The 11,453-nt window shown below is 39.6% G+C and overlaps 1 protein-coding gene across 1 annotated transcript; it reads left to right on the top strand.

Moving 5' to 3' along the window:
• Positions 1–3,531: 3,531 nt before the first annotated feature.
• Positions 3,532–10,970, top strand: RB195_012593 (uncharacterized protein; the record flags this gene model as incomplete). Its single annotated transcript, XM_064202032.1, has 15 exons — positions 3,532–3,587; positions 5,220–5,343; positions 6,609–6,717; positions 6,985–7,079; positions 7,379–7,534; positions 7,737–7,844; positions 7,911–7,997; positions 8,506–8,610; positions 8,745–8,807; positions 8,858–9,000; positions 9,408–9,477; positions 9,539–9,615; positions 10,531–10,606; positions 10,671–10,738; positions 10,808–10,970. The coding sequence occupies 15 exons, from the start codon at positions 3,532–3,534 to the stop codon at positions 10,968–10,970; spliced, it is 1,500 nt and encodes a 499-aa protein (XP_064057913.1).
• Between the last annotated feature and the right edge of the window lie 483 nt (positions 10,971–11,453).

The raw sequence follows: 11,453 nt of genomic DNA, 5'->3' as shown, positions 1-11,453 counted from the left end.
GCACACGTATTTCTCGCATGCTAAGTTTAATAAGATTTAGAAGAATGATGACAACCTATACACAAGTTCTTGGTTTTGCTTTCGAGCATTTTTCACTAGTGTTATTCGGAGTTTCCCAGACTCTTAAGAGGTTCTCAATTCTTTTCTCCTGCTTGGAAATAACTGTCTACCTTCGCTTGTGCTGATCTGTCCGTAATTTCATGTTATTTCCACTTTTGTTCATATGTGTCATTACTTTTCTTGCGTAGAGGCTCTGGAAAACTGTCAAATAGTACTTACTGTGAGTAGCAACTATACAGTAAACAGAACAAACAAATGGAGCTGTAGGCATCCCTTATTAGCTTTTGCAGAGATGTGCGACTGTTATTTCTGTTAAACTCTATGCTTTTACACCATATTTCTAAAAAAAATTTCGCCATCGAATGTGTGGTGTACGAGTGACATCGTCTTAGATTCAATGAAACAGTCACTTCTCAAATAACTCATGCTGATCCCACTAGAAAGTTAGCAGCTCGTTTTTTTACGCAAAACAAAATAACTCGTCTTATGACTTTTTTTTTCTTCTAGATCCGAATTTGTGCTATTTATTTGTCAATTCTATTTTAAAGCCAATGAGATGTAATTTTTTTTTGCTTTAGATAAAATAAAGTGTTCTTTGAATGCTGTAATTGCATTGAATTGGATTGATACAAACGCTTCCATTAATGTTAGGCAATGGCCGTGATTGTGTTGTACTCAGAGTGTGCGGTTACAGATTTGCCATTAAACATGACAGTCATGTGCTGTCAGTCGGTTTGGGAGAAATAGAAAACATTGATTGCGATTATGAAATTTCCAATGACTCACATTTTTGGTGGTTCCGGCAACAAGAATATTGTGCGTTTTGTGATATTGATAGAAAAAAGTTATATTTAGAAAAAGGAAAAAAAAAAGAATTTATAGGTTTGCTTTCACGTTGTTTGGTGCATTGATTGCGTTGATGATTCTAATTTACACAAGTGAAAGTTCTGTAAACATTCTCATTGCTCGATTTTTTCCAGTATAAAAAATCCTCACCAGAAATAAAAATTGTTTTCAGAGTATTATACATTATTCAAAGGAGAATTTCTCACTCTGTGAGAATTCTATTTTATTTTGGTATTATTCCGATTTTTTTAAAATTTTACTGATTTTTTTTACAGATTGCTATAGTGTAGTATCAAGAGAACATAACAGAACATTTTCAACACCATTTGTTTCATGCAGTTAATCCAGACGATCAGGTCGCCCTAGCTGAAATTAGTGATTTGTAGGAAAAGGAGCAATGTTAGAACTTTCTGATTTTTGGTAGAAATTCAAAGTCGGGGATTTTCAAAACCGACCAAAACATGGTCGACCGGATTACTGCTGATTGAAGAAAATTCAGTATTTCCCACTTTTTTAAAAAGGAAAACAAAAACTACAACAGATTAATCGGACGTAACATTCAAAACCAGCAATGTAAACACATAAACGAAAGAAATAATTTTAAAAAAGAACTCACGGCTCATACGGAAGATTGCAAAGACGTAATACTCAAAATCAGAAAATATTATTTTATACGCCGGAAATTATTGTGCAGGTGTGTAATCTGCGGACAACGCAATATTCGACGCCTAATACGAACTCTCGCAAGGTGCGAATTCTATCATTCTCCCTCTCCACTCTTTTCCCCACCATCTCTAACTATTTTCTACGTTTTTTCCGATGCCTCTTACTGTTTTTTTTTTCTTCTGTATTTTTGTTTTTCTTAATCTTATTGTTCCTTCTCAAGTTTTTCGTGTCTCATTCGATGTCCTTTATGCACAGTGCAAATCTCATAACCACCTTTAGCGGCCCTATCGCCTCGATTAATTGCAAAAACTGGAGTCGACTTAAATGTTGCACTTTGCCAACTTCATTTCCATTTTAATAGTCGGAAGAACTATAGTTAAGAAATAATCAGAATAGGACTGTTTCGTGGACTGAGGAACATTCTATCGAATGGCATACTTGGGAAATTCTACGAATTCTTGTCTTATTTTTGTGTGTTTTCATTTTGAAGAGAAAAAAAGTTATTGCTCAACTCAATAGATATTCCTCGATAGGCAGTGACAAAGAAATTGACTCTGGCCTAGCTACCCTGTGAACCTGCATTGTAATTCATGTAATTAGTTGGCAAAAGCGACATTGTTTGCTGGTAGGAGGCTAAAAATAAAAACTTCTTAATATTGTGCTGAACTGGTGCTGACGGAGGCAGTTGCGTCGTTTTCACACTGCAGGCACACACTTGTCTACAGAAGGTAATAAACGCAAACAAGTTGGTATTAAAGTAGCTGGTGCTTATCATCCGTAATTAACGAACGGAAGAGCTCTTATATACAAACTTAAATTTAAGATTTTGCCAAAACGCTGCCACTGAAAAGTATCGTACACCTTGGTTATATTCGGATCAAAACGACCAGAGTCCCGGAGCTGCTGCGCTCGAACCGGAGCGGTGGAGCTAGCGGTTCCGATCGAGCGGAACTCTTGCTTACGGCAATCGGACTGCAGGGAGATATGAGTGGGATCCACCTCTGTCACTTTCTATGGAAAACGACTACCATATATCCAGAGTAGTATCAGAACCCCTGCGAAGGCTTTCTTAAGCTGAAGACTTAATAGAGTTAGGTAAAACCAATATTCTCACGTAAAGCGATTACCCATAATCAGTGGAGTATCCATGTATGCAAATCCTCACGTCGTCCAGAAATGTTTGTCGGTATAAACAACCCCAATGAGTATAGAAAGTGAGGTTTAGGGCTGTCGTTAAGAAGTTTCATAGGAAATGTATCCACTTCTTAAAGACAGCGTATCACGTAACTGATGGTTTTAGTCTCTATGGGGAACTAAAGGGATCGGGATGTAAATTGCAAGTATGTTACTGTGGAACCACTCAATCCCACGTAGTAGTCCTGAAAAACGGCGTGGGAACCGCCTTAGTTAAGTTTAGACGCGAGACTCTTGTGCACGCTCCGGGTTCAGAACGATTAGGTGGAATCTAGTGGGGTTAAGCTCGTACTCCTAATCTATACCCCGAATTCTGTGTTTGCTCACGGAGACCCCAACATCGTCAGTGTCGTCTTACATTACCTTCAACCACTAATAAACGTGTTCACGACGTTCAATTTTCGAACGTAAAGATCCACATTATTTATTCAACCAGCCTCCAATGCCAACCCCTTTGGCTGCCATAATATAAAGACCATCACTTCTCGATTTAGCAGTCAGGATGGCCTTTTGCAGGGAGTGCTGTCGCTTTTTAGCACCATTACAGTAGGAGATTGATTTCTCATCTAATAATGTTATTGGATCCAAAAAACTGCTGTTCTTGGCTGCGCGTACAAGGTTCGGCAACGCTTCGTTCGAGCGAGCGCAACCGCTTACGGAACTGAACCGTGCTTCATGTCGTTTTGACTCGATTATATTTTACTTCGATAATGATAAGGACTAACGGAGAGTATGTCTTACTTTTTACGTGTGTCTTGGATTAGTATGGCATATTCATATTACTTAATCGCATTTCTCCTTTATTCTCCTCGTTGCTCTGGGTGAGATCTTTGTTTCCAATTGTACCATAGATAGTGCGAGTGAATAATGTGTACAGTCGGGTAAAAATAACTTGATTCCTCGTTCAATCGCGTGGGGAGTTGAGCTCGTGTTGAACTATGAATAGCTATACAATTAAAGAGGAAAAATGAGTAGAGGTCTTGCCTAGTCGCCAACGCAATGTATCAGATTTCAAGTCGTTTTGACCGGAATGTAATCAGTGCAGTTACAAAACCATTTCATAGATTTCATTATTTGGAAGGGAAAACGTTGGTGAAGAAGTAGGGTAGCTCTCAAACAAGCAGAGAAAGGATTAAAGGATTAGTATTTTATTCCACTCAGATTTTCAAATAAAAAGCAAATCATCCGGCGTTTTTATTCTCTTAGGCAAGTCTGGTACCAATTTGTCGACCCCTGAAGGATGAAAGGCTTGGCTGGCAGTAGAGCTGATTCGAACATCCGATCGATCGTGGAAATAGCGGAAACTCTTAGCGACTGCGCTACACCCGCTCAGATTTGCAAATATTGTTCAATTTTTATAATGATTCATAGACGACGTTCAAGGCAGTTTTGAATTTTGTCTTGTTCCCATAGTAGATATGATTTGGGCTGTAGTTTACAAGCGTCACAGTAAATTTTATGGTGTCCGTGCGGATAAAGAAATCTACTGCATTCGCTTTCATTCCACTGATACTTGCAGACTACATCCCTTTCGAAGAAGTTGCTTCATCGACGAATTTTGCCGGTAACCCACGCCCTCATTCCGTCATTTTTTGAGCCATCTAATTTTTCGATTTGTGGTTCTTTTCGCGGTTTTTGAAGTGCTACTTGCAAATTATGTCACGAATACTATCCACTACTTCTGAAAATTGAACGTGGAAAACTTCAACGAATCCGTTTTGGCTTTAAAAAAATGGATCCCAGGTCCAAAGAAATCTGTACGAAGTAAAAATGAAAAAAAAAGAAACCAGTTAGTTACTATCTCTGTTCATACCTTTAGGGCTAGTATCAGAATAGCCAAGAATAGCACCAAAAATGTTACACTGTGCGCCTCTAGTTTTTTTTTTTTCTGAATGATTGTAAAGGAGGAGGGGAGAGGGGTCTCCCTGCCCATATGACGAAGGAGTATTCCATTACACCCTGATTCCATGATGTAGTAGTTGTTTTTTTATAGTATTGTAATTTTTGCTCTAATACACATGAACGTAAAAAATACGTATGAATGAAAAGAATCAGAAATGTCAAACGTCCTTAAGAGAAAATACGACCATCAAACGTCAGAAGATAGTGAAAGATACCATAAAGGCGTAATACTATATCATTATTGTATTAGCATAAGTAATTAATCACCTTGCCGTCAAATCCCATGTGTAGGCAAACACATTTCACTTGACGCCAAAATGTGGTTACGGTGATGGCCCGGCGGGATAAATCATCTTGTAGCAACATCGAGGTGATGAGCACCTCAAAAAAAGTGTTTTCACATTCGCTTCCACACATTATGAAAGAAACTATTAGTAAGAAATACCTGTTGGGTTAAGGCTACGCTCAATGCCGGGCAAAAATACTAGTTGTATTGTTCTTAGCTTTCGTAGTAGATCTTTTTTTCAGGCACGCTTAGAATGTTCTTTTAGAAAGACGCCAGTCAGCTTCAATATCAGTGGTTCGCTGCACAATAGAACTGCAAGATGTGCGACCACCTTTCCCCCTAATTGCTCAGATGACGCCTGCTACAGTCTTGTCATACATCACGAAGAGGTTATAATTTATTTACACTACTCCCAACAACGGTTTATATGTCTGGATGCTGTCTGTAATTAGTCTGTATGTGGTGTTTCTGTGTCTGTGTCACGAAAATACTTTGTGCAGTGTAGAGAATTCAATTTTGATTCGGTGCATTTTTGACTAGAGATGAGTAAAACGGCGTCAGGCAGGTACGCAATTGGAATAAGTTATTGGTGCACCAATACAATAATTATTGAATGATAATTCCAAACAAATTTGCTAAATAAAATAAAGTGACTGTCTCTTGTCCATGGTGACTATGCGTAGCGTTTCACCCTGCTATGTTCCTCCGTATATCCTATCCTCTTTATGCTAGTCGTTTTCACATTTTTCAAATCCTCCCTCCAGAAATTTGACACACGCATGCAAGCTACTGCTTTAACGATAGCTATCCGATTGTGTAATCTGATCTAGGTCCCTTTTTTAAATGTGATTAGGGGCTCCCGCACACCAATCCGACGTAGTGGAACCCGTCCCACCCAATTTTACCGCTCCTGCGCACCAAACCGACGCCTTGGTATCCGTCTCCTCTTTTTGGAATTTCTTGACTGAGATGCACACATACACGGACGCACACACGTAGGAGAATAAGTTCGTTATTATATGGTATGATAGTTTGCTAATTTGGAAGTATGCATTCACATAAAAGTTTATTTACCCTAACATATGAGGGGAACTAGTTTTCGTTATCAAGGGCAACATACGTGTTTAAATAGCTTTGGACAATGGTGAGAAAGTAAAGCGCTCGCCTATCAGATGCATGTGACGATGGTTCGGCACCTCACCGACGTGGAGTTTTGCATCATTGTGGAGTATTTTCGTGACACACAGACAAACAAACAAACAAACAAACACTCGGACTAAGCGCGTTATTATATAGGATGCTAGCCGAACCAATCCTATTCAGTTTTCAGCAAGAGTTCGGATTTTTCGCGCCATCAGCAAGGGCACCATTTCCACTTATTTTCTGTGATAGCGTGCCTTTGATAAGAGGTCATCAAGCAGCCATCTAAGCGGGTAGTCAAACTTGGTCAAGCTTCATTGTCTGTTCTGTGGACCGCGCTTTCCATCACTGTGGATTCTAAAATCCTCGTGTACATAAGAGAAAGATGGACGTTTGTTAAAGTATACAAATCGTGAGCTAGTTTGGTTCTGCGGACTCAACGTAATGGTGACCGTCGATTACCGAATTTCAAGGTGATCTACATGAAATGCTACTCTAATTCCTCTCTATTCAGGGCAAAATCCTTCGACTTGGTTGTCTGTCGTCGATAAGTGCTGACAAATCTCTCGTTTGCAGGAACGCACTGTCTTTCTCGAATAACCATTCGACGTGCATAGATACAGGTGAGTGCTCTCGAAATCATACCCTTTGTTCAGGAACTATGTCTGAAACAGCTTTTATGAGAAATGTGAATAAAACAACGCAAGGAGTCCTTGATTGCAGTGAAGTGTTTTTGTGTTGCCTTCTTTAGTAGCGCATAAATAGAGCTACGTAAAGAAGAAGAATCAGTGTTAATGGCTGCCTGAAGTAAACGAGAGTGGATTTGAGAACCTATACATCTTCATCTCAATGATTATGGCAACTGATCAGTCCATTCTTGATTTTTACAGGGACACGTCGTGTTTGCTGCTGCCATCAGACAAAAGAGTCGTGCAATTCACTTTGGGAACCTCATCTGATCTTTCCGAACTTGGGTAAAAATGAGGTAATTAATGACGTTCACGCAACTGCACCATGCATCATGTCGTTTTGACTTTACTATATGTACGCTTGCGATAGAACCCCACTGAAACTGTAATTTTGCAAGAACGAAGAGACCAGACTACTGTCATCTCTATATTATGCTAGGAATCCAGCTCGTGGTTATTTGAGATTAGAACTTCATGATTATTTGAGATTAGAAATTCGTTCATAAGTGTTTCGAGCAAATTACTACCGTTCACTTTACATTTTCCTCACGATGTGAAATGAAAAATAGTTGTGAGAATTCTGTTATATTTTAAGGTGGTCGGGCTTATAGCTGGTGTTATCGCAGTACTCATTACGTTTGCTTTACTATACTCTTTACTGGAGTCATCATCAAGAGATTTGAATCTAAGCGGTCAAAGATTGCAAGACGGCAGGATCACTCGATTTGAACTGAATTTTGGAGTAATTAAAGTGAGTATGCGCTCTAAACCGTTTTCACAGAAAATGACGAGGATTCCAAAGGGTCCTTTAGGTAAGCCAATGAACAAGTTTGCCTAGCAGAAGTTCTTATATATGTTGTCCTTTTTTGTCTAGACCCCCTTCGATCGTTGACAATGACACAACATTTTGAACGGTGGACAATCTTGTTTCTCAAAATTTTTATACCATATAGGTTGTGATAGTCGTTCTGCTCTGCATATGTCTGTGGTATCCTGTATTACCACAATGTCAGGATCATGCTGAAGGTGTATTCGAACAGAAGTACCAGTATATTCACCAGGCTAGTTTTTCAGTTGATGTTGTCATTATATGTCATTCACGTGAAATTTTCTCGAACTCTTTCCAGTTGACCGCCTTTTCCTCGGTTGGATTTTTTTATTGTCTCTATCCTCTGCTTCTTTTCTTGCTAGATATGAACAGACTGCGGGTTATGGTCAGTTACTTCCTCGTAAAATTTGATGAGCTATAGGTGATAAAAGCGTGCTTGGAATGTCAAGCTTGTTATTAGCTCGAAATGGCCTCCAAAATGGAGCAGAATGTTAGCGGCATTTCTGAAATTAGAAATATAAAATTCCCTACACTTTCAACAAAGATAGACGCCATAAATTCACTTCAGTTCTTCGATTTGCAAGAGGTGCATGAACTCAAAGTTAAGCAATGAAAGAAATCTAGAGCTCCTCTCGCAAGTAACATTTAATAATGTTTCGCTATCGCTAAGAGCTTGGTTTGCAGTGGATTCAGTTCGACAGTTAAAGCAGACTTTGATCAGCCAAGTAATTTTTTGCTGTTGCTACCTGTGACTAGAACACTCTTGGACCTCTGCTTTTTAACAAAATTCAATATATATATATATATATATATTAATAATTTCTGAATAATAACCCTTTCAAGTACTATCTGTTCTAGCAATGTTTCGGGTTTCTGCAACTTGAGCATTTCAGTATGCGCGGAGCATTATTTCTCGGACCGCTTATAGCATCGTTTCTGTGGCAGCAACAGTATTCTCCATCGTACCTCTATCATTGTTTGTCTACTACACCGCGCCAGTGAGTCTAACTACAAGTCTCTGCACTAATTTAAGTAAATCATTTAAGCAGAGAGTTCGACAGCGGCTAGTGTTGTCTTGACCGAATACGCTTGTAAAAAGTTCATAATTTCTGCATAGAAGTAGTTTTTGCAGCTCTACCGTCGTGAATTTGGAACCAATTATTGTAAATTAGGGAAGCAATTGCTCCGAATTATGGTGAGAGAAACTAATCATAATGATAACTATTGAAAGTGAATCTAATTTAGCTTGGCAAATTGTTGTATGGAGTATATGTAGCAGTGGGTTTTGTGCAGGAAGGAGCACTGCTCTTTCTGATTTTCAACTATCATGAAGTTGAAAAAAATGAAGTGAGATCCCCAGAAAAAAACACACTCAAGGAAAGTTTTAGGCGAGCAACTTACTTGTCTTATGTATTTTTGCTTTTCCCTCATATCCTTTTTTTTCTTCATATGCGTTATGATGAAAATCCTTCGAGATCTTTATTCACAGACACGGCTCGACCGCATCTTCCGTGCCGTTTTTTACGGGGCAATTACGAAGAAATTTACGGAATCACCCACGTCCCCCCTCCCCCTCCCCCTCCTCCCTCCTTTCCCCCCACCCTTTCCATAATCTAATATCCCGTAACACGAATACTCTACCTGAAATCCGTACCACCTCAGAGATCTGTGGGATAATGCCTTTAACATGGGAGTCGCACGGTGGAGGGTCAAAGCAGTATAAATGTGTTGCGTTTGCAATATAGCTTCTTTTTAAAGCAGATTTATTTCATTTTTTTAATCTTCTTTAATTCAGAGATCATCTTGACACAGCAAAATCGGACAGCACAATTGAGAAAGAAGAAGCGCTACGTATTTCACCTTTAGTAAGTAGTTCCCTCTCAGGTTTCCGCTATCACTTGAATTTGAGCTCACATCCTCTTGCAGCCATTCATTTTGGTCGGCAGAACAGAAACCGTGCTTTCGCTTGAGAACTTGCACGCTAGTGAGTGGATATCGCTAAGGTAAAAGTGGTGAATCATCTATTTAAAGCCAGAAGAATGCACCTGTCAGCTCAGTATGCACTCGTATTCGGCTAATAGGTACCTAAAGGGTTCCTGGGAGGCATCGCACCAAACAATTTCACTTTTGCCGATGATCAGCCGTTCATTTTCCTTCTTTGAGACCATACAAGCGATAGTAGGGCCGGGTGCTCCGACCCCTTCACTTCTGGACGACCTTCGAAGGGACCCTTCATTTTTGAACGTCTGGCGAAAGGACTCCTTTGCTTTTGGTCGGTTGGCGAAAGGATCCTCATCACTTGCGCTGCACCCCTTGGGCTAGACCCCCTTCACCTGAGGAGGGCCTGGCTCCTCCCTATCGGACCTATGTTTGAGACTTTGTGAACCCCAGTTCGGGGTTCTTTTCGGAGCCGGAACTCTTGTGCTTATCCCACTACATAGAACCTTAGAGGCAGCGTATCACGACTTTGATGTGGTGCGAAATGACGAAAACGTGATACGACGCTGTTTAAGGTCACCTTGTTCAGGCATTTGGATCCTTTCCAAATAAAAAAAGCAGATTACTGCAAACCACATAGGTTTCCGCCTCCTATCCATCTTCCGCATCTATAACGAACACTGCGGACACATTTTTGCTAAGTTACGGCAAGTTAATTTTTCTTGTATAAAATGAGTGTTATATAGGAGAGAAAATTTGTTTATAACGCTAAATTAGACTTAAAAATCAGCGTCTGTAGGTCGAAACTGGAGAAAAATATTATTTATCCATGCGGCATTTTTGGAAGTACATAAAGCACGTATGCGCTTATACTTATGCAATGAAATGCAAAATACTGGATAGAAACATGCATCCAGTGAATTCTCTTCCAAATCATTGCTGACCAACCACGCATGCAATAAATCTTCATCCTCTTCCAGAGCCCTCGTGTCATCTCCGAACTCCTACTCTATCCGTCCGCAGAAGGTCATAATCCCGCCTCTGAGAAGCTCCACTGTACGATTATCCATCGTTCACAGTTTATAACACTTTGTAATGTTCAGCATAGGTATTGTTTAAGATCTCTATTCAACTTCTAAGTGATGTAGATCTACCTTCAGCAAAAGAACCAGGTCTTTTGCTTCAGTGGTATGTCCTATCATTGAGAAAACTTCTATTCATGCAAAAATAAAACGATAGGACGCAGAATTTTTTCAGGTTCACCATCGGCGAAAATCATTTATGCGTGGACGTGACGCGTCTTTGGCAACGACCGTATCTGGTGCCTAGAAGTAACTGGAAATTCTACGTTCTCCCGATATACCATGAATCCGTAGAAGACCCAAGGCAGGAATCACCGCTCAGCGCCAGTATGGCGTGACGCGAAAATAGACTAACGATAAAACTTCTGTTGTGATTTGCAATCAGATGCAAAACGGACATGTTTGGTCACAAAAGATCACGAGATACAGGATCTCAAATCAAAATCCGTGAATCATAATAGTAAAATAATCAATATCAAATCATAATAATACCTTCGTTAGGGTTGTTGTTTCTGAGAACTTTCTTTTCTTGTTTCACTGGTTTTGTTGGAGTAGACTGGAATAGGATGGTTATAATTGCATATGAAATGCGGATGAAATGAGCATTTATTGTTTATGATGTTTGCGACGAATATAACATCAGTAGGTCATCTACAAGTCAGCGACGGGAAAAAAGTAGCGATCTACATTCTGCAAACAATGGCACTACTGGACACCATGTTTATTGCGAATGTGACACTTATTTTTGAGAATATGGACACAACAAGAAAAAAACAACGGATTTTGAGACTTTCACTGATTCTGATAGATTGAGATAGGAG

Source organism: Necator americanus, chromosome V (genome assembly GCF_031761385.1).
Source record: "Necator americanus strain Aroian chromosome V, whole genome shotgun sequence".
Taxonomy (NCBI): domain Eukaryota; kingdom Metazoa; phylum Nematoda; class Chromadorea; order Rhabditida; family Ancylostomatidae; genus Necator; species Necator americanus.
This window is presented reverse-complemented; position numbering and strand designations above follow the sequence as displayed.